General features: G+C 37.8%; 5 protein-coding genes across 6 annotated transcripts; 2 read left to right on the forward strand and 3 right to left on the reverse strand.

Annotated features, from left to right (window-relative positions):
- Positions 1 to 759: 759 nt before the first annotated feature.
- On the reverse strand, positions 760 to 3,807 carry LOC126587823 (uncharacterized). Of its 2 annotated transcripts, XM_050252908.1 has the most exons (8): positions 3,431 to 3,807; positions 3,046 to 3,087; positions 2,431 to 2,513; positions 2,233 to 2,335; positions 1,913 to 2,126; positions 1,333 to 1,427; positions 1,149 to 1,256; positions 760 to 1,011 (listed from the first exon to the last, which is right to left on the reverse strand). In XM_050252908.1, the coding sequence occupies exons 1-8, from the start codon at positions 3,570 to 3,572 to the stop codon at positions 890 to 892; spliced, it is 909 nt and encodes a 302-aa protein (XP_050108865.1). In that variant the 5' UTR covers positions 3,573 to 3,807; the 3' UTR covers positions 760 to 889. The 2 variants fall into 2 exon arrangements, with proteins under 2 accessions (XP_050108865.1, XP_050108858.1); XM_050252901.1 differs by having other exon boundaries at positions 760 to 1,256.
- A 1,852-nt stretch (positions 3,808 to 5,659) lies between these two features.
- On the reverse strand, positions 5,660 to 9,453 carry LOC126603979 (leucine aminopeptidase 1-like). The gene is given in 11 exon segments (XM_050271023.1): positions 5,660 to 6,010; positions 6,255 to 6,442; positions 6,566 to 6,626; positions 6,827 to 6,904; positions 7,088 to 7,183; positions 7,296 to 7,422; positions 7,694 to 7,919; positions 8,142 to 8,336; positions 8,445 to 8,853; positions 9,221 to 9,399; positions 9,402 to 9,453. Coding segments are annotated over 11 exon segments (1,725 nt in total). The 5' UTR covers positions 9,439 to 9,453; the 3' UTR covers positions 5,660 to 5,881.
- A 2,261-nt stretch (positions 9,454 to 11,714) lies between these two features.
- Positions 11,715 to 14,083, forward strand: LOC126613903 (uncharacterized). The gene is made up of 5 exons (XM_050281518.1): positions 11,715 to 12,076; positions 12,162 to 12,222; positions 12,369 to 12,473; positions 12,720 to 13,062; positions 13,566 to 14,083. The coding sequence occupies exons 1-5, from the start codon at positions 11,936 to 11,938 to the stop codon at positions 13,585 to 13,587; spliced, it is 672 nt and encodes a 223-aa protein (XP_050137475.1). The 5' UTR covers positions 11,715 to 11,935; the 3' UTR covers positions 13,588 to 14,083.
- Positions 14,084 to 15,039: 956 nt separating this feature from the next.
- On the forward strand, positions 15,040 to 19,334 carry LOC126610873 (uncharacterized). Its single transcript, XM_050279020.1, has 5 exons — positions 15,040 to 16,440; positions 17,373 to 17,430; positions 17,534 to 17,617; positions 17,754 to 17,895; positions 18,736 to 19,334. Exons 1-5 carry the CDS (start codon positions 15,957 to 15,959, stop codon positions 19,102 to 19,104), a joined length of 1,137 nt encoding a protein of 378 aa, XP_050134977.1. The 5' UTR covers positions 15,040 to 15,956; the 3' UTR covers positions 19,105 to 19,334.
- Positions 19,335 to 20,741: 1,407 nt separating this feature from the next.
- LOC126613709 (probable WRKY transcription factor 32) lies at positions 20,742 to 24,225 on the reverse strand. Its single transcript, XM_050281287.1, has 5 exons — positions 23,845 to 24,225; positions 23,707 to 23,756; positions 22,216 to 22,850; positions 21,947 to 22,105; positions 20,742 to 21,380 (listed from the first exon to the last, which is right to left on the reverse strand). The coding sequence occupies exons 1-5, from the start codon at positions 24,068 to 24,070 to the stop codon at positions 21,023 to 21,025; spliced, it is 1,428 nt and encodes a 475-aa protein (XP_050137244.1). The 5' UTR covers positions 24,071 to 24,225; the 3' UTR covers positions 20,742 to 21,022.
- Positions 24,226 to 24,829: the final 604 nt, after the last annotated feature.

Consider the following 24,829-nt stretch of genomic DNA (forward strand, 5'->3'; position numbering starts at 1 on the left):
TCTTTTTACACATCATTTTTAATTTTTTGTCATCGGATCGAATGAAAAATATGATGTAATAAGAGATCGTGTTAGCTGTAATGTTGATCGAAACGTTCGAGTTTAAAATCTCCATCAATTTGTTTGGTCCTAACTTTGTGCTTATATTTGAAACCGTCATTTATAATTTTTTATGCATTTTTGTTCACCGATCTATTAATTAGTATTAGATGAATTTGAATTTCGAGATGTGTGTAGTAGATACATTAAAAGAAAGGGATATGATAAATACACATTTTTTTACCTCACACACCCTTGTTTAATCATGTCAGTTATTATATTTAATTTACTCAATCTAATGGCTAGGAATTAAAAAGGTACGTGAAAATCATTTTCCTAAATCAAAATGAAATCCACTTCAGATCTCTGTGTCCAAAGCCCAAGAACTGAAAGATTCAGATCGTTCAAAAGAGAGAAAGGGATATGGGATGTCCAAGATTTTAAGTTTGTGAAGTGAACCAGTGGGATAGGCTAATAGGGGGTGTATGATTGAAATTGAGTCGTCTGGATCTCTTAATCTGCAAGCTCCGGACACAGAGATTCGGAGTAGATTTCAAACCCTATTTAGTTTAAACAATTTGTTTTCACTTCTTTTGTAAACAAACAATATATACTCTCTTTATGAAACCTGAAATTCTACATTAGAATTTAACAATGCAATTTGATCATGCAGGCGGAAGAAGGAACCAACCTTGACCAAAAGTTTGCTTGAATCGTAAATAATCAATCAAATTCCATTCCATAAAACTTGAGGGTAAAGCAACAGTACAAAACGTCAAACACTTGAAATAAAATTGTTGCTACCTCTTTCGATGCACCTTCGAGTAAATTGAAGAACTCAATATAGCTATCAAAAGAAAAAATTGTGCATTAAATGACCATCTAAATCCCGAAAACTATGAGCACGACCTTCAGTGATCGAAGGAGAAAAATGGGGAGGTGGCGGTTCAAAACAGATGCGTATCAGTTCTCCTGCGTAGCAGGCGGGTCAATCATTCTCACCGTACGAGGAAGCATAAACTCGGCAAATATGGGATAGTGCGAGGATGGGTAATATCCATCAATGTTATCACTCACCACTTCACACGAGACAGGGATAAGAGATCTACCTCTAAAAAGAATCCAATCTACATGTAGATCCTGTGTTTGTCGATCCCAGCAGAGGCAGAGCGCTCTGAAAATCAACTTGAGGAATTCAAGAGCTCCTTGTTTGTCACCTGAAAGCGTCATGTACTATGAAATTAAATCATGCTCAACGAGCAGCATTAAAAGCAGTAGTGGTATAGCAGGTACCTTTAAATCCATGGAAAGTGCGAATGAGAGAGGCATTTTTCCTCACACGAGCATTAGGCCATGCATCCCTCATATCCCCCACTGCACCGTGCTCTCTGCAGGGAAGCCAAGGGAGAAGATTTACTAAAAAGAACAAGGTGTTAGAGAAAATCCAACACCTATCTGGTGAGCTTCCTAGCAGAGAGAGAATAGCATGTAAATTCGTCTCACACTATATCTAACGGAGAAGGATTTCAATACTGCCAATTTTAAATTGAAATCCTATCCACCAAACAAATATCCGGTGGATAAAAGAAAAAGGGATCTGGTGGGTTTGCAAAAGTGGAAGGGGATCAAAATGAGGACAAGAGGAGGGAGGTGTCCGCAATTTCTGCACCGATGGAGTAGTACTATAACTAGAGGCACAAATGAAGGATGCTCCTTACAAAAATCTTTCAGCTCGCAAAAGCATCACAGTTTCCTGTCTATTCCATAATTCCTAAGTCCCAACCTTATGGGCTATGCATAAATGGAGACTGGTAATAAATATGGAAAAATTGCAACATGTAAAAACAATTGAATATCCACATGTTAACTGAACCTTGATCTCCCCAAAAGAAACCGGCCGGCAGTTGATTCCTTTTGTGTGTTGAAACCTCCACAATATACAACTGGCAAGCCAGGTGGTAAGGACGCTATGTGCTGCCATGTGAGCAAAGCACTTCGTCGACGAGCACGAGCACTGAACTCATCCATGTTTGTATTTACTATCTGGAAGGAAAATCCAGGTGGCTCAGCTCCTTTCAGTTGAAATGTGTGGACATCATGTCAAGATAACAAATGATATGGCACTCTTTCATGGAAATGTTAAAGCAGTCGCTGAAGATTATCTAAGTTTGAGAAAGTAAACTGGTAAGGATATCACCCATGTTGCAATACATGGAACTTCAGAACCCCATGACATGCTTCCAGGAACAGAAGGTGACTCTGACAACCAAAATGTTCCACCTTCAAGCATCTCCACCTAATTTTATGAAAAAATGGCACAAAGAAGGTCAAAGTTCGCAAGTTCTCAGACAAAAAAAGGTATCTGGAACGAAAAACAGAAAGGAACTTCACCTTCTCCTTGTCATAGAAGATGGTGCAATGTTCATCAGCAGTGTCTTCAGGCCCTTTTCTTGATATTCCAAATTGATCATAACCTAACAAATATGATAATACCAGTCCAATCATAAGTGGAAATAAATAAGAGGAGAGAAAGGAGATTGCATTGACATAAGACCATTGCATTCTATATAATGAAGATCGATGCGAGGCTTGCCAGCAAACCGTTCTTCAAGAATATCTCAATATAGAAAAAACAGTGACATGTATCTTTCATTTTATACATGGAAAGTCGTAGGTAAACAAAATCAATTAAAGCGGGGAAGGGGCAGACACCGTAATTGCATCTTGCGAATGATGCATAATAATGCCTCTTGTCAAACTGTCAAGAAAGAGAACATCGTATCGATGTGAAATAGCGAAAAGCTTCACCAACTTAATTGCAATTCTTTTCTTAATTAAGCAAACAGAAACATGACCTATATGAGCCCTTCTTCATAAGAAACAAACAATCGAAACATGTACTCAAGAAAGCGAGCACAAAGATGCGCCTTTCCTCAACCATATAACAAAATACCGATGCTGTAATTCGAAGAATCGAAAAATTTAACGTTTTGGAGAGAAAGTTACCTGGCAAGCACTGCTGAAGATAATCCAACTGTGATTTAACTCCTGAAGCAGAAAATGAACATAAAAGAATCAAATTCCAGAAACAAGAAAGACACCAACCATTAACATTTCAACTTAAGTACACAATCAAGCATTTTGAACATAAAAATGTAAACCCAGCACACCAATAATATTGCCCTATCCAATCAAGCTTCACCCCAGAGAACTCACTCACCGCAAACCCAGCTCACCCCCAACAGATTTCAACAGTGAACCCAAATCCAAGTCCCAAAAGAACAAAAACCCAGCTCCAAAAATCAAAAGGTAACAAAAACCCATATCCCAAAAGTGCAAGATCCATGTGAAAATCACAGCAAAGTAAAGGAAAGCAGAAGAAAATATTTACCTTGCTGGGTACACAGAATCATAGGAGAATAGCTAGTTATGACGCTTATGCATAAATCCTTTCTCTTATCCCATGAGTTGGGACTGTCTTCCGTCTGATCTTCGTGAAGATTGAAGGCCATCACTGTCAAAGAAACACTCATTTTTTGGTTCTTCAGGTGCAAATCTCTGCCTGCTCTTTTATTTGTTACATGATCAATATTTGTTGCTGCATCATGCTCCACGAAAAAGAAAGGAGCAGATGAGATTTCCTTTGCTTACTCCATTCTTTTAAGCTCAGGGTAGCAGATTCTCAGAGATGACGATGCTCCAATATTAAAAGAAGAGGGGGGAGAGAGAGAGAGAGAGTCAATTATGTCTGAAGCGTGAGAGGATTTTGTCAAATGTTTTAAAAGTCAGAATTTATAAATTTACATAAACGAATTTTCTTGTTTTGATTTATAACATAGAAATTTAGAATTTTTGTGTGGAAAAAAAATTTAGAATTTGGGGCCTTCAATTTCCAAGTTTAAATTCCATGTAAATAAGTGTCATTTCCCAATTTCTATGATTGGGAGTTTAAAATTAACAAATTCCTTTTTCAATTCCATTATTTTTTAAGTTAACCAAACAACAAAATTCACAAATTCTAGAAAATAAAATCCATTCATTTCAATTTCTGTCATTTTAAAATTTCTTAGTAATCTTAAATTTCTTTATCTAAACATAGTGTAATGAAATTTAACGAAATGCTCTCAGTACTATTTACCTTAACGAAAAATCATATTTTTACGTTAAAAAGTTAATCCTTGTCACATCCCAGAAGGTATATCACTCCATCTCCGTTGGTCAATGTAGGATGTTACAATCCACCCCCCCTTAGGGGCCCAATGTTCTCGTCGACACATTCATACCACACGACAGAGTGACTCTAATATCATTATATCACATCCTACCGACTCCGCCGTAGTATGATATTGTTTGCTTTGGGTCCCGGCCACGCCCTCATGGTTTTGTTTCTGAGAACTCAGACGAGAACTTCCCAGGGGTAACTCATTCTGGGAATGCTCTATTCCAAACTCGCTTAACTTCGGAGTTCCGATGGAATCCGAAACCAGTGAGTCCCCAAAAAGCCTAGTGCTATATGGAGGTGGGCATGTACATATAAGACACATCATTCTCTCTACGTTGGTCGACGTGGGATGTTACAATCCCAATACTATTTAGTGTACCCTTTATTTTGTCTTTATCGTTAAAACTCAAAGTTCAAGCCATTTTCATTAGTTTTCATTTAAAAGTACTCACAAAAATATTTTCCACACAAATTCTATGGTGATTAGAATGTTTCGAGTATAGGATATGTTTAGCTTTTTAATCATAAAATCTTGATTTTTGTATTTTTTTAACCATAAAAAAATTCATGTGTTTTTGTTTTTATTCAGTATGAAAGTTGTTGTAGTCAGACAATCATACCTGAAAATTAGCGGAGACCTACAATCTTACCAAAGTTTCTCTATCACATGTTTACAATTATATTTGAAGAAATATGAACCTAATTTGATACAAGTTATAAAAAAAATTCTTTATTGGTTAAGACAATCATACCTGAAAATTAGCGGAGACCTACAATCTTACCAAAGTTTCTCTATCACGTGTTTACAATTATATTTGAAGAAATATGAACCTAATTTGATACAAGTTATAAAAAAAATTCTTTATTGGTTAAGAGGAATTGAGATCCTCTCCACATCCCGCTATCTAGGCTGCATTCGAGAGTTTGAACACCATACCAAAATACAACCTTCATTGTGAGTGGAAATTCCAATCCCATTTTTGTCCTTATTGCATCTAGAGTTGGCGGCGGGCTCAGAAATCCAAACCACTCATATCAACACTTATTATCGAAAAGCTTAAAGGTGGATAAACATTCTTTACCGTCTAATTGATGATTCTTGGATGTATTTTTTAAACGACTGAAAGCGTTTTTGGTGAAAAAGTTTTTAAAACCAATCATTAGTATAGAAGCAAATAAATCCTGAAAAACACACTTATAGTGCTTCTTGGAAGAAGCACATAATTGATGATTCTTGCATAAAGCACTTTAAATGCTTTTGAAACCCAAAAGTAATTTATCTAAAAACGTATTCAGTCATTTTAAAAGCACGTCAAAACGAGCCCAGAACCACAAGCTTGTTGAATACGACTTTACTTTTTCAATTTTCTTCCGATAGGGCACCGAGAAAACGACTACTTTACTCATAAGCTCTCTCTTTTTATTTAAACTTTTAACGTTCTAACGACATGATAAAAGGTAAAAACTTGAACAAGACCATGCCTAGGAGGCTAGGTCCATTAACCCTTTCCATTTCTTTTCCTGCACATTTTATTCATTAACTAAAGTCGACTCGCGGCACATCAAGATGCTTCTGTTGCCTCGGCTGGTGATGCTTATGTCGACGGATGCTTCAGCCACCTAAGAAGAGTTCTTCTGAACCCACTCCACCAGAGTGGAAACACCGAACCCTGTAGCAGTGCGTTTCTTGTCATTCCAAACAGGCCCGGCCATGTCAATGTGCATCCACTGAACCTTTTCGTCCACAAACTGCAAAAGCATAGTTGTAAACATTGTCATTAGTAAGTGAGACAACAGGACACAATAAGGCAGGTTTTGTCATCAATGGGAACAAAGGAGAAGACAGTAGTCCTAGATTCGTCGTAGTGTAGTTTCTTGGGCTTTAGCCCTCCACTTAACCGGAAAAAGAAAAGGTGAAACGGATGTCAAGTTATTTCGGTGATGAAGCAAGAAGCACAGAAGACACCAAGAATAAAAATATACAATCATATACCTGCTTCAAGAAGAGAGCAGCATTGATTGAACCACCTGCACGACCACCGGTGTTGAGCATATCAGCTATTCCGGATTTCATTGTCTCCCAATAACTCTCCTCCAATGGCAACCTCCAAAATTTCTCCCCACTGATTTCTGAAGCTGCAAATACCTCCTTCGCCAGGTCATCACTTGGTGTGAAGACGCCTGAAAGGAAAAGTTTTAACATCACGTAAACAGATATGACAGCTTTCAGAAATCCTATCCCAGCAGAAACGAGACTTTGCATTACTAAGCATTTACTAAATGCTTGTAAGAATATGTTTATACCTGCTATTGAGGGTCCAAGAGCAACTACACAAGCACCCGTTAAGGTTGCCAGGTCAACAATCTGCATAATATGATAGTGTTAGCATTAATAGAAATCGTTATGTACCATACATCAAGAAAGTACAAACAAATAAACTTTTCAACAATTGCACAGTTCTAGAACTCAATTCTGATGAAAGAAAGACCAGTTAATAGTTACAAAACTAGCACCGATATTACAGATACAAAATGCATAGCCATGATGCATCACCACATGAATACCTTATCAACACCTTGGTTACAAGCATATACCAATGCGTCTGCCAGAGTAAGTCTACCCTCAGCATCAGTGTTATTGACCTGCAGCAGAAATTGAAGCAAATAGACCGTTAGTTCATAAAAACATGGATTTGCATATAGTGAATCAATTAGACGGTTAAACCTCTCATCAGCTAGAAAACATCTGCTCAAATCAAAGATAATGCGTAAAATAATTCTTCACGTTATGTTAAGCACATTTTAACAATTAGTCAGAAAACATACCTCAATTGTCTTTCCATTTGATGCTGTCACAATGTCTCCAGGCCTCATACCTGTTCCACTTATCATATTCTCACAAGCTGCAACAATGAAATGAACCTGCACACACAATACCCATTATTGATCCATACTCGTGTACATCACTAAAAACTGCAACAGATCAATCATACACTATCCCAACGATAGAAACATGGAAAACACGATGACTTACTTCTACACCAGGCGGTTTGATTTGAGCAATGGCTTTTGCTGCACCTAATATGGCTGCTGAACCTCCCATATCAAATTTCATGAGTTCAACTGAACAGCCAGGCCCTGTCTTGATGTTGTAGCCACCGCTGATAACATAAAAAGATAAACCAAACAACACAGAGTCAGCTCATTGATAAAGAGAAAAAATGGTGTACACAGTATGAGAGTAAATGAACAACACTTACTACTATAGTACTATATAGACTTCATGCCACCATGAAACTCAGTAACTAACCCCTTTACCACAGACACATTGTAATATCACAAAATTTACAGGCAGCTAAACCAAACTGTTCTATTTTGCAAGAGCTAAAAGAACTAGGAGCAAAAAGTTCATTCTAAATAATTTGCAATTACCTGTCAAAGGTCAGTCCTTTACCAACCAACCCTAATTTGACCTTAGCAGGTCCACCAGGGGGTTTGTAAATCAAGTGAATAAAATGTGGAGGATTTGCTGAGGCTGCGGCAACAGCCAAATAAGAACCCATTTTCAGTTCTTTGCATTGCTCTTCATTTAATACATTTGCAGACAGAACATCACTGTATGTGGAAGCAATCTTTGAGGCCTCTTCAGCTAGTTTCCCTGAGACATAATAAACATTGCAGACAGTCAATAATAGGAAATATCTCAATGAACAGGGACTGACGAACGAAAAATTGGGAACTACCAGTATAGGCCAGCTAAATGGAAACGCTACGGAGAATCCAGATTTTCATTACTGGTCAACGAACTAAATGAAGAAAGTGCCGCTAAATAACATCGACATTAAAGGATAACAACTGCGAGAAATTAGCTCCTACGAACCAGGTGTAAGAACATTGGCAGGTGAATTTACTAGCTCTTTCCCAAAAATTATTCCAGAAGTAACATCTTCAGCATACTTGAGCTTTTTCTCTACTTCAGGTTCAGTTCCGAGACCAAGAATGTCCACAGATTTTAGAACTGATTTCTTTGACTCTGATTTGTACCTATTATCTTCATATATCCCCAGCACAGTTCCTGCAGTAATTCAAGTCATTCCAACATGTTTACCACAACTATTAATATATTACCATATCAGAATACCAAATACCAAATTAGAATAAAGAAAATATTGGGCCAAAGTACCAGAAGCTATTGCAGAAGCAGTATTAGATTTCGCAGAAATCCCCTCTGAAGAGGCAAGCACAATAGCAATGTCACCGGCTTGAACAGCCTTTGCTGCTGCTGCTACAGCCTCACCAAGACCTTGGAAAGCCTCTGTAGACGAAGCAGATTGGCCAAGCCCAAACAAGCCGACCCTCTTCGAGCCAAGACCTGGAAGCCTAACAACTGTTGACTGGCCAGACTTTCCGGTGAAGTCTTCCTCAGAAGATGCTTCAGCCAATAGACCACCCAAATGGGAATCTAGCTTCTTCAATACTGAATTTTGAAACTTGGAGTTCTCATCTTTCGCCAAATCTTTCTCTGTGACACCCACTGCAAGTAGGTCTCCTTTCCATTCTGCTGCATCGAGCTCTTTCGCAGCAAAAGAGATCTTCCAGGAATTAACACACATGTCAGTTCAACATATTCAAGTCCTTCCACAACTGAATCCAATATAATCAATCAAAGTCAACATGATCCATATATTTTTTGTTTATATCGTTTTGATTGTATATAAACAAAAAAAAAATACAATCACCCCACATACAAAGATCGAATCTTTACAGATATAAACCCACCAAATCCATCAAATTACATGAAAAACTAACAATTACAACACTCAACACCTCTAAACAATCGCAAACCCACCTACCAAAAAATCATTTTTCACAAACCAACCCCAAAAAATGATCGAAATTACAACCTTCCATCGACGAACATAGATACACTGGATTGGGAAAGCGATGAGAGAAATATACCTTAGGGGCGTCGATGCAGGATGGGTGAGTGAGGCCGAGATTGGCCTGAGCGAGAGTGTGAGCCATGAGCTTCCCTCTGCGAGAGCACAGGTGTGTAACTGCAAAAGAAAGTCGGAGACTGTGGGCAGACCGTAATTTCGTCAAAAAGGAGGAAGAGTACGAAGGTGAAGTGACGGCAATAGCGTAGACGCCAAGGACACTACTACGGCAGTCACCATTTTTAAGTGTTGCCTAGTCCTCTGTATTTATAATGAGCCTGCCTATAGACGATCGAGGCCTTTACAGGAAGGAATTTTCATTCTTTTTTAAACGGATGATTTAGTGTAAAAATATTTATGTACTAAAAATAAATAAAGAAAAAAATGGGTGGTTGTTGAGTTCACATTATATCGAACTTTAACGATTCGAAATGTTTATTTTTCAAGTTGCACTCCATAAATATTTTTTGCAAAATATTAGTCAAATTGAAAATATTTGAGACATATAGTTGAATTTAAAAAATTTGACGAACACTTTTTTTACAATAAATAATGAAATTTCATTGTGATAATTAAATGGTCAAATCGTTTCATATTGATTTTTTTTTTTTTTTTTGCAAAATTGATCTATGAATGGAGATTTAAAAATAAACAATTTCGGATCGTTGAAGTTCAGTGTAGAGTGATCCCACAACTATCCCATTTTTTTTCAAAAAATATGAATTCTTTTCCTTTTAGATGATAAAATAAAGGGAACTTTAACGAAAAGCACCCGGTACTGTTCACTTTAACGAAAAACCACATTTTTACACTAAAAAGTCAATCCTTGTACTATTCACTTTACCCTTTATTTTGTCCTTATCATTAAACTCAAAGTTTTCAAGCCTTTTTCATTAGTTTTCCTTAAAATTAAAACCATGTTCTGAATTTTCAAATGTCTTTTTATTTTGAGGATTTTTTTTTCATTTTTATTATTTATTTTATGTTTTGGGCTTAGGTTTAATTCCAACATCCGGCATGCAGTCCATGGAGATCATCCAAATGGTTGGGCTCGACTCCAGGCCCGGTTTCTCTTTTTGTAATGAAGAAAATCATATTTTCCAAATGGTCCGATTATCTGATCACGAGACATGTTCGACCATCAAATAAGCATATTGATATGTTATCGATTATTAATGTGTCATTTGTATTAGTAATGTTATGAAAACGTCTTTACAAACCAAGGAAAATCATTTTTAACTAAAAACTTTAGGTTATGTGACCCAGAGTTCAAATAGTCATTTCTCTAGTACGACAAGAGTTTATCGCCGTATTAGTATTTCTCTTGTATATTTCACTCTTATATTAGAATCTTTCGTTATGACCAAAAATACATATATCACTTGTTGTACAACAGATTCTCCCATTTTCCCTCTTTTATAATGCTCTCCTACTTGAACGCTCAAGATTATAGCATGTCAAGTTTAGCCTTCTCTATAGAGAGAGAGGAGGACACCGAAGAAAAGATGAAATGGGAGGAGAGAGAATCAAACTCCGTAAAACAATGTCTTGTCCTTCCTATCAAGAACGAAATTCCCCCACTTTTGGAGGTTTAAGCCATCCTAAAAGGTTTTCATTTTTCTAAAGACAAGAATAATCGTACTATTAATATTGGTAAAAAAAAAAAAAACCATCTTTATTCTCCAATGCAAATGCAAATTTGTTTCACTTTCTTAATAGATAGAGTGTTGAGTTTTTACCCATACATCACTGGTTTGAAACTGTCAGTCGCCTCAATAAGCTTGGATCCAATAAGAAAGAATCAATGCTGCTGTCCTTGTTGCAACAATTTTAATTTGTGCGGCTATAAAAACATCCTCACCCAAATTCTAAGTAACATAACTTATATTCTCACAGTAATATTGGACCTGGTAATAAAAATCTGATATTATATTTAACCAAAACCTATATGATTAGAAATCAGAAGGCTGTAATATATTAATTAACACAAAAAATTTTATTTCAGATGACATTATTCACATAACTTCTTTCATAAGAAAGTAATATTCTATGTATTTTGGGACCTATCTTACTCTACATTGGTCTCATTCGTTGTAAAAGTTTGTATATCAACCGGAATTCAAGCTCATGAAATTGTTGATCTTGTAGCGATTGAATAAAAAAAAATGTTATTTCACCCAAACCTAGATCATGCCCTAACCAAGCCAAAACATAATTAGTTACTAATAAGTACAAATTATCGATAATTTAAGTATGTAGCTTTTTATATGCCTGTCATATAGAAACTTAAAATAAAAAAATAAACAATGACGTGACTACATTTTGTTTGGATTGGCAGGCCGACCTTGAGGTAGTCGGATAAGGCAATTGCTTAGATAGGTTCAAATTTTTATTCTATATATACTGTAGATAATATAAATCAATAAAAGTAAGCCAAATTTAACAAATGTGTACCTGGCGTGGTGGTAATAGAGTGTGTAATGTTTCTCGGCGTTTGCAGTTTGAAATTCGATGGTGTTGCATATCAATTTACAAAGGATCGAAGATCATAAAACTCTTGTGACTCCCAAATTTTCATCTTCTAATGAAGAATGATGCACGTGTCAAGCACGTGAAACCTTTATTTGATTTTGCCAAAATTACCCTTGACTGACCGCCACCGGTTTTATTCTCTCTGGTTCTCTCAGTCTCAACTCAGAGTACAGAAAAGAAAAGAAAAAAGAGGAAGAGAAGTAAAATGGTGCGAACGAATCTGAAGGGGGAGACGATGGGCCTGATGGAGAAGAGGACTGCCCTGGAGGCGGAGATCAACGCCATCATCGAGCGTCTTACTCAGCCCGGCGGCCCTGGAATCTCCGGCAACCTCCTTGACTCCGAGGTCAATCTTTTTTTTTCTTTTTTTTTTAATTTACAATATTTGGGGATTTAGGGTTTTTGGTGTTCCGTCCTCTTCGAATGTGTAGGGTTTTCCTCGCGAAGACATTGACATCCCAGCTGTGCGAGCGGAAAGGCGTCGTCTTGCGGGTAAAAAAAGGATATTTTAGTGTTGTATTTGAACAAATTGCATATTAAATTAATCGCAATAAATTGGGGAGCTTTGTTTATTGCTTCTAATGGAGGTTCTGATGTTGGTATTTGTTATTTCTTTGTGTTCTTGCTTGTAATTGCAGAATTGCGAAATGATCACAAAGAGGTTACCGAGAAATTGAACCGAAATATAGAAGTTCTGCATTCGGCAAGGCTTACTCCGAAACAATCATCACTCAAAGATTCAGGTAGGTTTTTGAAACCCGGCATGCATATTATCGTTTTGGTAGGAAAGTTATATTTTCTGCGGTTTAATCTGTTTCGTGTTTTGATATGTATTGTGTGTATGTGAGTAGTGAGTGCCTGTGCATTGTGAGAATTCTGAGATTTATTGGCCTTTCCAGATAGGAGCTAAATATAAATTGTACTGTGTATCTATCAAGATATGTGACACCTGCATTTTTGTCTAATGTTTCTGTGATGATGGATGTCAGATGGCCAAAGCGCATCAGTTGTCAACGTGGTTGTATCTGCATCCTCAACCAATGTTCATACTGGTTCTACCAATACCATGGATGTGGATGTGATTGTGAGTGTACCCTTTGCGTTGGTGGATGAGATAGCTGATGAATCACCAGCAGCAGAGGATGGTTTGCAGCTTGGAGATCAGATTGTTAAATTTGGTAGTGTAGAAAATGGCGATAATTTGTTGCAGAAACTTGCTTCCGAGGCTCAAGCTAATCAGGGCCGTGGGATACCTGTAATACTTGTAAGGCAAGGTGCTCAAGTCAACTTAACCATGACACCTAGAACATGGCAAGGCAGGGGTCTACTCGGGTAAGTGTCGTTTCATTTCGTTTCATTTTTCTTTTGTTAAATGCATTCATGATTTGATTACTTGTCATAACTTCTTTGTTAGGGAGGGCACTGGTTAACATTTCGTGTTAGTGCTATTGAGGTTCATAAAAGTTCTCCAAAGAATATATAATTGACAACTTTTTCAGTAAATTTCCGATGTTCATCAAGTAACATTGAATTATTGTTAATCTTTCTTCTGAGTCTAACATCCAATCTAAGAACGATACCGTAGAAAACCTTTGGTCAGGAAATTGTTATATTGCCAACTCAGTTTGGATGGTGAGATTATGAACCCTTTGGTCACAAATTGCCTACCATTATTACGTAGGCGGGTGCTATTTGGAACGTTGTGCCCAACCTAAAGCTTGCTTTGCTAAACAAAACAACACATCCTTAACCAACCTGGTCCGTTTTTCTATTTTTGCAAGAAATATGTAGTATTTTGATTCACTTACTATTTGTTGTTTTGTCGGTACTTGCAGCTGCCATTTCCGGATCTTGTGAGCGTTCTGTTTTCCGGTTCTTCACAAGCCAGAGGACTCAAAGACAGTTTAATGAACGTTGGTTAAGATGGTGCTACATCTTCTCTTCGACTTCTTTCTCTGCCGCGAAAAAAAAAAAAACACGTTTAAGTTAATGGTAGCTTTCAGAAATAGCCCTTTTTATTACATCATGTGTGGTTTCCTAAAGTCTTTCTACAGCTTCATTGCAGCTGCATCAAGATCATTTGTGAACCGTGTTGCATTGACAAATGAAAAGTTTTTCGGCGTGATTGTCACACCGTTATATGTTATTAATAATGCCCTTGTGACTGAAATATTTGTGTCTTTCCAAATTGTCAAACTCCAATTAAGGTCATGCCAATATGATGGCTGTCACTCTCACCTGTAGCTTAGCCCATCTTCAAAGGGCAGATGAGGCAAGATATTGCATGTTTGTAATTTATGGTTTAGTCGAACTGAATGGAGAGAGTATATAAAATCTATTTACTCGAGTTTAACTTTCTTTTTTCGAAGTTTAAATTAATTTAATGTAGATTATCGTTTTGTTTACAAAATATTCTACCTTTTGTATGGTATTTTGTAGATTTTATTTATATATATATATTCATTGAGCTCAAAACTCAATGGTTGCTTCTACCGTTTCCACTAAAAAAATTAGAAACTATTTGAATTATATATTTAGTAATAAGTTGTGAAGGTGAAGTGTGCTATTTAAATATTTGGGTAGCAAACCATCTTAAAACACCAAGAAGTGTGTTATTAAATAAGGTATTTGAGTTCTTTTTTTATATAATAAATAGTTTAATTCCATTTTTTAGTTGGCTATGAATTCTTATATAATTTATTGAGTAACATCCGGAGGACACAAAACGGGTAAACAAAATTTTCTCCTCCTGAACATCAAAGGAATTAGAAACATTATCTTTACATAAAAAAAGGGTTAACAGACTACGACCCTCTTATCATCTACGGGTCTTATTTCGTTTTATCTAATCACTTTAATAACATACTTATTTACAAGTTTACGCTGAAAAGCTTAACTCTAATGATAAGTAGTTCAAACTTTTCAATGAACTAATAACTCGTTTGGAAATACTTTTAATTAACTGGATGTGCTTTTGGTAAGATTGATTTTGCATTTCAAAATCACATCAAATGCTTGTTGGAATAAGCGCATATCTAGTGCTTCTTACTGAAAGCATTTCGAGGTATTTTTTTAAGATCACCAAAAACACTTTCAATCAGTTTAAAAACACGTTCAAACGAGTTCTAATTTAATTTTACGTTTTGTATTAACTTTTGGAGAAAAAAAAAATAACTAAAAAGGAGAAATATCTTTGTATATTAACTTTTAGTGAATAGAATGAGTGGAAATTTGAGCAGCGCGGCAGGCGATCAATTTTACCGGGCACACCGGCTCTTTAGGTCACCCGACGAGAAAACAAAACAGGACAATCTTTCACTCTCTATCTCTCTGTCTTTTGCTCTCATTCTGTCTCTCTCTCTCTCTCTCTCTCTCTCTGTGTGTCCAAATTCAGGGAGAGGAAAATTTCAATTTCTGGAGATCGAAGCCATTTTGCTCCTCAGTCCTCACAAAAACCCACTTTCCCGCATTTTCCCGGAGACTTTCTTTTTTTCCCGGAAAGTGAAGAAAGCATGGGAATTGCAAATAGACCATGTCTTTTGTGTCAGCTTTACTCTTTCCAGGTGTTGCAGGGACCAAACCACATCGTTTTCGTTTGAAAAACCTGTGCTTTACTGCCTCATTTCTTTCAGATAGTTGATTTTCCACAGAAGTTAAGAGTGGGAATATCTGGGTTTGGAGGCTATTTGGAAGCTCATATATAAAGCCCTTGCTTTGGCACCAGAAGGTGAAGCTATTTTTCTTTCAATTATTTTCTGTGAAATTGTAAGTGGGTTTTGAATTTCTAGGGATTTTGGGCATCTGGAATCTGGGGTTTTGGAAAAATGGGGGCTTTAGTTGGTTTCTGTGAGAGGGGTTTGAGATATTGGATTGGTGAAATTTTGATGATTTGAATGTGAATGGACCAAAAGGGGTAGGAGTGTAACTTTGGGGCTGGGGGATCGTGTGGCTGAAAAGTTGAGATCTGTTTTGGGAACTTGAAGAGCAAAGTCAATGAATGTAGCTACTGCAAGTGTCTAATCTTATATACTTTCAGAGTTTTTCTGGTGATTTGAGCTTTTGAAAGTGAAAGAGAAAGTGGGTTTCAGTGAATTTCGAAGGTGGGGTTTCGATGATTTGAGGCGGCTCAGGCAAATTCATAGTCGGGTTGGTTTTGTAGTTTTTTATTGGGGTAATAAAGCTGAGATCTTTAGAGAATTTGGTGTTCAACCAAAGGAGTGATATCGATGTCAGGAGCTCCAAGAGTAAGGTCTATCAATGTGGCTGATTCAGAGTCAAGGCCAGTGCTTGGACCTGCTGGGAACAAGGCAGGGACGTTCAGTTCGAGAAAACCGGCTTCAAAGCCACTGAGAAAGGCTGAGAAATTGGGTAAGGAGGTTAAATCAGCTGAAGAGAAGAAAACCCGTCAATCTTCAATGCATACTACCTCTCCTCAACCGCATTCTCCCAAGGTTCATTCAGTGCTTCGTCGGCACGAGCAGCTATTGCACTCTAATCTTTCGCTAAATGCATCTTGTTCATCGGATGCCTCCACGGATTCGTTTCATAGTAGATCATCCACGGGTAGGCTGATTCGATCAAATAGTGTAGGGAGTGGGAGGAAGCAGTATGTTTCAAAGCCGAGAAGTGTTGTTTCTGATGGTGGATTGGACTCTCCTCATGATGGTTCACAGTCTAAGAAGAGATGCGCTTGGGTGACGCCAAATACTGGTTCGTTTTCATTTCTTTGATTCTAGTCTAACTGTTTGCGTTGGTAATTGTTTATGGTTTTCTAGTTAGAAATGTAAATCTTCTCTGGATATATTCTTATCTGGTAAAGCATACCATTAGAATTTCTAGAGTATATATCACATCCCCTATTGTTTTCTACCATCTTGAGCTTTGCTTTTGGAAAATTTGAGGGAATATACTGACCAAAATGCTAATTTGGGGCACGGTTTAGACTAGCAGTAGGACTGTCATGATTTAGTTCATAATTCAGCAAAGCGTAGGCAATTTATTCTTCACGCCCCATGCCCCCTCTGATTTAAGATTAGACTTGGCGATGTAGATACGAGTTAGCTTCAGTTCAAAACCAAAATGACTAGGATGCAGTTCGTATTCCAACAAGATAAAAGCAGTTTGTACCTTAGAACGAAGAGCTTCAAGTTAAGGGAGCATAAAGTTTGTGAATAGGCGATTTTAAATAAATTTGGTTGATGGAAGTAATTATGTTCAAGGCTTAATTTGGATTACTCTGTTCAGCTTTTGTATGAGAGATCCAATGAGTATATTACACTGTTCTGATGTCCAAGCCTAACAATTGTAGTCACTCAGCGGCTATTATTTTGATTTTGTCTCCTTTTTTATGAATAATTCACATTTCACGTTATTGGTGCATGAATGATAGAAAACAGATATATAACTGCAGAAGTAAACAATTTGCGAAAGTTGTGCATTTCTGCTTATTGTGTGCTTGTCAAATGAATCCAACCAAAGAGGAGGGGTAAGCTTAACCTTGCCAAGCATTGTGGAGGTAGAATTACGTTAATGTTAGCTTAGACACTCACTTTGTATAGTTGAAACAAATAGGATTTTCTACATGGCTTGGAATTCTTCTTCCGGATATTTATTTTCTGATAGAGCCTGGTATGTTGAAGCAGATCCATGTTATGCTGCTTTTCATGATGAAGAATGGGGGCTTCCAGTACACGATGATAAGTAAGTCATAGCAACACTATTTGCATATATGTTGACAGTAATGACTATTACTTTATAAAAATATACTTCACCATCATTTCTTTATCTTCTTGATCACATGCAGGAAACTATTTGAGCTTCTGGTCCTATCAGGTGCTTTGGCTGAGCTTTCATGGCCTGCCATTTTAAGCAAAAAACACATCTTTAGGTATTGTCTCTGTGAAAGTTTTCTTTTCTATTTACCAACCTACTTACCCTGAATTATTTTCGGTACAAACTGTTGGGGCCTTTTCAGTGATGGTCCCTTCCTTGTTGAATGGGTATTTTTTTTTTTTTGCTTTCAGGGAAGTTTTTGCACATTTTGATCCCATTGCCGTTTCAAAATTGAATGAGAAGAAGCTAATAGCACCAGGAAGTGCTGCAAGTTCCCTATTGTCTGAACCGAAGTTGCGTGCTGTCATTGAGAATGCACGTCAAACAACCAAGGTATACGTTCATTTCCCTCTCCAATTGTTTGAGATTGAATTGCAGAAGATGCACACTCATTCCAGCTTAGTAAACCACTACTAACTCATATAGGGAAAGTACTAGAAATCATATGCTTGTATGCTTTTCCATCGCAAACTTACATTTTCAATGATACCCAATAAAAGCAAACTTGGCAAGTTTTAGTATACTTTTACTAGTTTTATTTATGCATCAATCTATGAGTAATTTTTTCGGGTGACGCTAACACCAATGATCCACTCATGTTGGAACATATGGATCTGTTTGTTAATGCTATCAACCATATTGCTATAACACGTGGATTAGTAACACCAGGAGGCCGTGTCAGCGTCACACCCAGAAAAATTCTCTCTTTACAAGCCAAATAGCCTCATTCGCGGAGTTTTCTCCAGTATAGACCCGGGGACCCACATGTTTTCTGTTGTTTGTGCAAGCAATTAAGTGGCATATAATGAGTAGTTAGTGATCATTTGGTCAAGTAGGTTAGGTCAAAAAAGTAGTTGCATTGTGGTCCTGAACATCTTTGTTATTTGTATCACAATAGAGGACAAATCATAGTTCTATCATCCTTTGTAGGAGCCTAACCTTCCATCATACCTCAACAATTGCTCAACCAACCTAATTATTCCCTTTCTTCGGCATGCCAGCTCGCTTCATTACTAGTCCTGAATTCACTTATCCTTATCCAACTCGATAGTTTTCCAGCCGTTCAATCAAAATATCCGAAAACCCTTTTTACGGAAGGCCATGATTGCAGATTGCACATTTCTTTAATCTCTATCATTGCAGCTAACTTTTTGCAGGTTTTGCTGATGCCAGGTCATAGAGGAATTTGGGTCATTTGACAAGTATATCTGGAGCTTTGTGAATAACAAGCCCATCGTCAGCCGATTCCGGTATCCTCGGCAGGTTCCGGCAAAAACTCCAAAAGCAGACGTCATAAGCAAAGACCTTGTAAGAAGAGGGTTCCGGAGTGTGGGGCCCACTGTCGTTTACTCTTTCATGCAGGTCGCCGGAATCACCAACGACCACCTCATTGGTTGCTTCAGATTCCAGGAGTGCGTAAACGCCGCGGAAGGGAAGGGAGAGAACGGCACCAAGGATGAGGCTGGAAAGAAAACGGAGAACGGGATAGAATCGGAGTTATCGGTTGCCATAGACGAGTTGAGTTTCTCGTCGGACTTGTGAAAGGCAATGCCTTTGGTCAGCTCAGCAGGGTTTAATCATCAGTTAAGCCGCATTGACCGATTCGGAGCTACTCTTTGTATTGAGTAGTAGTGAAGAGGGTTTTGTGTTGTAATTAATGAAATTCTGAAGCAAAATATGGATTCTGGCAATGTGGATTACTGAAGTGGATTAAAATTAAACTGGTGATTTTGCTGTTGCTTGAGAGAGCCTTCAAAAACACTACAATGCAATTTTGTGTACAGTTAAGATATTGGTAATTAGATCTCTTTAAAACCGGATTAGGGTACTAATTAATTGAAAAGAAGGAAAAAGAAACTGAAAAAAAAAACACTACAATGCTTCACAATCTGAATTAAAGGGTGACTTCAAGCTAACAAGGCTCGTTCGTTGGCTTCCTGTTTTGCGACGGTCGTCGACTCCACAACTCGAATCTAGCCCTTTCAGTCACAAAGAAGAAACCTTTTCATTACGTCAAGGTCGCCCTCTACAATTTATCATTTCAAAAAACGGATTAGGGTACTAATTAATTAAAAAGAAGGAAAAAGAAACTGAAGAAAAAAAAACACTACAATGCTTCACAATCTGAATTAAAGGGTGACTTCAAGCTAACAAAGCTCGTTGGCTTCCTGCTTTGCGACGGTCGTCGACTCCACAACTCGAATCTAGACCTTTCAGTCACAAAGAAGAAACCTTTTTATTATGTCAAGCTCGCCCTCTACAATTTACCATTTCAAAAAATTTACCATGCTCTGAGGTATTTTATACACTGAAAATTTGAGTGTTGGATAACGAACCGCAAATCTTGAGATATATAAGATACGTCGGAGTATACTAGAAATTAATCGAGGTTTGACCTAAAAGTTGTGGTTGACAGCTGGTGGTGGTGACAAATTGACAATGAAGGATCTGTAGCACGATGTCTCCTTGTCTCCAATAGGACAGCCTGACGGGGGAACTCCTTATTGATAGACAAGTCTGCGTTGAATTTGGTGGCTCGCCAACATCACCTAAAATGTGCGGCCCCACTCTTTTTATTTCAAGTAGGAGTGTCGACGGGTCGTGTTCGGTTTTACATATTTATATATACATATGTTAGATTAACATGCAAAACGATGTGAGGATAGTAATATAATATAGTAACTCACACATTAATGACAGACTGATCCCCGTCCTTATGCAACTTCAGCAGCACATGAGGCAGCATGTTATTTTTATCTTTGAATCAAACGGTATGCCAAAACAAAATTGGTGTCTCCAAATAATGTATCCGTACAAGTTCGATGCATCAGTACAAGTTTCGACCCAAATTGAAGATTTCAAACCTTTGCTCGTTTTTCACTATACCAACCCTTACAAATTTCGAGTCGTGTTGTTGGATGCAGACTAATTAGGAAACGATTCTGCCTCCTGCCCCTGTTTTCTTTTTTATTTTATGCAATCCCACCAAATTGAGCAAATTGAGATAATGACTGGTGGATGATATAAAAAGAAAAAGAAAGAATGGCATCCGAGGGCAACCCACATCCCATCTTTTTACCTCAAGGACTTGACCAAAGGGTGAGACGAGTCTAGCCGTCGAGCTGGTCAAGCTGCCCTACTCAAGTTTTTCTCGTTTGATACCACGCGCATGCTCGGAATTGAATTTTTAAACGAATGACATCCATTTCTATATTGTTTCACTGCCATCAGCCTAGTTAAAACAAGATGCAAGGGTGTACAATACCAAATCTCACGTCTAAGCACTATTAAACTACATCTGAAAGGTGAAAAACACCAAGGAAAAGGGGGAAAATAATCAAACCTGCCAATCTGATAATTTTGTAATGCTATATAAATACACTGCAGCTTTTATGAGAGGGAGAGAGAGGCCCGACGATTATGATGTTCCTTATTAGTCCTTGGGCCGGCAAAGGAGCTTTCAGCAAGGCTTTATTTCAAATCCAATGCTCAGAAGAGTTCGAGCCGATTCCATTGCCTTCTCTCCTCCGAGGTCCAAGGCCTCCCTTGTCAATTCTCCGCCAGTGTCTACCGACCACTGGGTTGGCGAAATTGGCTTTGGGTCTGTATCGGTTTTCTTGATATGCAAATTGTTCATGGAAGCAGGAGCGGCAGCAGCAACAAGAGGAGCGCTTGGAGGGCCATGTCGCTTCTTAGGGACAGGCATTTCATGGTCATGTACCCCCTTGTATGTTATAATTACAGCACTTGAGTTATCTACGGCTGTTTCAATCTGCTTCCGGACTGGACACCCAGCAGAAGTACATCTGTAGTAGTTCCTGAAAAAACAAGAATACAACAATTGATCAAAATCAAAGGAACGAATACATGTCGTATTTATCATAAAGCTCCGAATGCCAGCTCTGAATATATACCGTTCACTATTTTTACTTGTACATACACACTCTAGAAAAGTGGCAGATCTCCTTTATAACAAAAGTTTCGATTAAAGATACCACAAAATGCGTTAAAAGATTTCTTTGATGAGTATCATCTATGATCTGCTTACCTCTTCGAAATGCAAATAAAATAAACGAAAATGAATACAGCTTACTTGTTAGAAATGCAAATAAACGAAAGTGAATTCAGCTAAGATTGCTAAGAGTCAATCACTAATTGGATCACTGCATTTTTGAGTTGTTCCAATTGTATCTTTCACAAGTTAACTGCGGTGTGAAGTTATAAAGTAAACATCTTGTACAAAGGAAAGATGAAGTTTATGTAAAAATAACGCCTACTGGACATCATTTAACCCACATACAAAAATGAATTTAAACCCCAGATGCTGATTAATTAGGCTAACATCAAACTACCAAGGAAAAAAAACTAGGAAATTGGAATGCACCTGGGATGAGGATTTCCTTTCACCATCTTCTGTCCATATTTGCGCCATCTGTATCCGTCGCCTGATATTCCAACATCCCCAGCCGCATGCACAACTAATTTAGGTTTCTTGCCAGGTTTTGAGAGAGAAGCGGAAGATTTTGAATTGCTTTTCTTCATTCTGGTTATCAATGAGGAAAGTATATTAGAACCAGGTGACATACTCCTTTCAGCAAGTATAGTACAAAATAGAGGGGGGCGAAAGGAAACAAAATCTACACGTAAACTTGCCTTCGTTTGGGTTCTGGCTCATCACCATCACCATGTTCCTCCTTGATTTTAACATCGCCATTATCATCAGAGTCACTTGAGCTCTGCTGTTTTCTTTCAGGAATTGAGGGTGTTTCTTCAATAGGTTCTTTTGAAGATGTGGACACCTCTGAGTCATTAACTATTCTGCAGGAATGTTCTGCAGCAGCAACTCTATATCTTACACACTCAGCAGAGAGTGCAAGTTTACTTTCCTTTATGCAGATACTTTTCCGAGGGGGATCATGAGTATGTTGGCTTTTGTAAACAATCTCTGTTACATGGCCTGAGTGATCACAGCGTTCTATCTTCTTGGCATAACACTCAGAAAATGTGCACCTATAATAGCTTCGAGAACCTTGAGGGCTCTTTACTTGCTTCTGACCATATTTCCGCCAGTTGTAACCATCAGAAGCAGATGTCTTCCCATGAGGAACTCTTCGTTCTAGTGGAATTGGGCTTGGAGCAGATGAAATGGATTGAGTGACAGAAGTTGGAGATAGTTCTGAAAACGGAGTTGGATAAACAGTCAACTGAGTCTGACTTTGCTTCAGAGTCTTAATATCCTGGTTCGCTACACTTGCCAAATTTTCCTGGTGGCTCAGCCCAAGTTGCTCCTGAGAAAATAACAAAGAAAATGATTATACAACCACAATGTATTTGACTTTTGATAACAAGAGGTGTAATATTCTGAAGTTGCATGTAATTCAAACGATGTTATACAAGATGCATCTAAAATACTCTTAACATCAAAGTGAGAACAAGAGGAAAACAAATACAGTGAAGCAACTAATATTCCATCTTGAGTCAACTGAATTTGCCTTCTAGTGGATCTATCTTAGTCATAAAATAGAAACAATTTTCTCTTCTGATATTATCACATCACCGAGTGACCAAATTTCCTACTTTTGAATGTTTGCATTTGAGTTTAATACATCCTTCCGTAAAACCTCATCCCGATATGATGTGGGGTACCAGGGGTGTTGTATTAAGGTGAAACTTCTTGTTCTTTTGAGCCATTAATAGTTGATACCAGGCTAATAACTTTCAGTAATGCAAATTTTTGCTTGTTATTGTCTCTTCGATGATTCTCTTCCAATTACTCAAACATCGCTTCACTCGCCTCTCCAAAACGCAAGCAGAATACAAACCTTTCCCTACTTGGTACCTAAGAGCGCGTAACACTTGCAAATCAGCGTTAACTGCGACGTCGTAATCACAAAGATTTCAGATTCATGATTCCAACCCTCAAACAAGAACTTAAACAAACATTTTTGCCCTTCCCCCACATAAAACGCATTCATAATTTCGATATCCTACCGGAAAAAAAAAATCAAATTTCTAGTCCTAATCTGCTCTATCCTAACGCAGAAATTTACAAAACAATCAGTAACTGCACACATACAAAAATGCTCGCGATTCACTTAGCCAATGATCAAAAGCTCAAAAATTTCAAAGGATTGAACTTCTAACCTGCAATCCAGCTCCATCAATCGACTGTGACACGGACACAAGCTGCAAACCTGTAGGATCAACCACACATGATCACCACCCTTCACTATAATCCCACCCAAAAAAAGCACCGTTTTCCGAAAAAAAACAAAGCTTTACCTGCAAACTGATCATTCCCTGAAACTTCCAGCGTCGAAGGCGCCGTTGGGGTTTCTAATCGCGTCTGTCTCAACTCGGATACAGAACTCTCTAACTCGCCGGGTTGAAATTTACCGAGTCGTTGTTTTTCTTCTTCGTCTCCGTCGCCGCCTTCTTTTTGTTCTTGTTTCCTTGGCTGTAGTTTCTCTGCTGGGAGAGCATGGGAGCTCTCGCGGTGCTCCGCCATGGCCGATTTGTCACTCTGAGAGAGTAAAGTTCGTCGAAACTGTTGGTGTCCGAAATCGAGCCGAAATTTAGACCGGAACCGTGAAAAGTTCCGGATTTTGTGTACCGGTTTAGATTAGGCGAGAGAGAGAAAGGCGGAGAGAAGGGGTTGCTTTAAATAGTGGGGGATGTATGTGTGTGTCTTTGACTAAAGTTGACTCAGGTGGTTTTTAACTTTTTTTGACGGTGTATCCGAAGCCGTTAATATCTCCGTTAAATCAGGTGCAGGGATTGCCGTGGGTTTTGTTGACTTGACGGTTTCCTTAGGCTGCCGTTTGGTCTCGGACATAGTCCTCTTAGCATTTCTCATGCAAATGTGACGCATACTTCCAAGTCCCAACACGTACTCAACTCTCGAAGTGAAATTTTTCATAAATTCTATGATATATCTTATTTTTGCTACGATGTTGATAATATTAATATGAAAATTAATGATAAATAATAAAGTGACAGATAACCTATTGAATATCTAATCTTAAGAGAGTCCTCAGTATTTCTTTTTTTGCATTAATCTTAAAAGATTTCATTCTCACTTCTATTAAAACAATAGTTGTTAGTAAGTACGTAAGCAATTTTATTATGTTTTAGTGTAAGATATTTATTAGATAAATAAAGGGTTGTATGTGTAGGCCTTGTAGTAAAAGATTTAATAATTTAAATATTTTATATTGTGAATAAAAAGGTGTGGTTAAGTAAAAGTCAAAAAAGTAAAAAGTGAATG

Source organism: Malus sylvestris, chromosome 2 (genome assembly GCF_916048215.2).
Source record: "Malus sylvestris chromosome 2, drMalSylv7.2, whole genome shotgun sequence".
In the NCBI taxonomy this organism is placed as follows: Eukaryota; Viridiplantae; Streptophyta; class Magnoliopsida; order Rosales; family Rosaceae; genus Malus; species Malus sylvestris.

Bases quoted from the DNA above. Each gene is read 5' to 3' on its own strand.
- LOC126587823 (XM_050252901.1), bottom strand. From the start codon at position 3,572: ATGAGTGTTTCTTTGACAGTGATGGCCTTCAATCTTCACGAAGATCAG. The intron at 2,514-3,045 runs GTAACTTTCTCT...CATATTTGTTAG, and splicing joins TCTTCAGCAGTGCTTGCCAG to GTTATGATCAATTTGGAATA. The intron at 2,336-2,430 runs GTGAAGTTCCTT...TCATAAAATTAG, and splicing joins TCTTCTATGACAAGGAGAAG to GTGGAGATGCTTGAAGGTGG.
- LOC126613903 (XM_050281518.1), top strand. From the start codon at position 11,936: ATGGTGCGAACGAATCTGAAGGGGGAGACGATGGGCCTGATGGAGAAG. The intron at 12,077-12,161 runs GTCAATCTTTTT...TCGAATGTGTAG, and splicing joins GCAACCTCCTTGACTCCGAG to GGTTTTCCTCGCGAAGACAT. The intron at 12,474-12,719 runs GTAGGTTTTTGA...GATGGATGTCAG, and splicing joins ATCATCACTCAAAGATTCAG to ATGGCCAAAGCGCATCAGTT.
- LOC126610873 (XM_050279020.1), top strand. From the start codon at position 15,957: ATGTCAGGAGCTCCAAGAGTAAGGTCTATCAATGTGGCTGATTCAGAG. The intron at 17,431-17,533 runs GTAAGTCATAGC...GATCACATGCAG, and splicing joins CTTCCAGTACACGATGATAA to GAAACTATTTGAGCTTCTGG. The intron at 17,618-17,753 runs GTATTGTCTCTG...TTTTGCTTTCAG, and splicing joins AGCAAAAAACACATCTTTAG to GGAAGTTTTTGCACATTTTG.
- LOC126613709 (XM_050281287.1), bottom strand. From the start codon at position 24,070: ATGGCGGAGCACCGCGAGAGCTCCCATGCTCTCCCAGCAGAGAAACTA. The intron at 22,851-23,706 runs GTTAGAAGTTCA...TTATTTTCTCAG, and splicing joins TTGATGGAGCTGGATTGCAG to GAGCAACTTGGGCTGAGCCA. The intron at 21,381-21,946 runs GTGCATTCCAAT...TTGTTTTTTCAG, and splicing joins AAAGGAAATCCTCATCCCAG to GAACTACTACAGATGTACTT.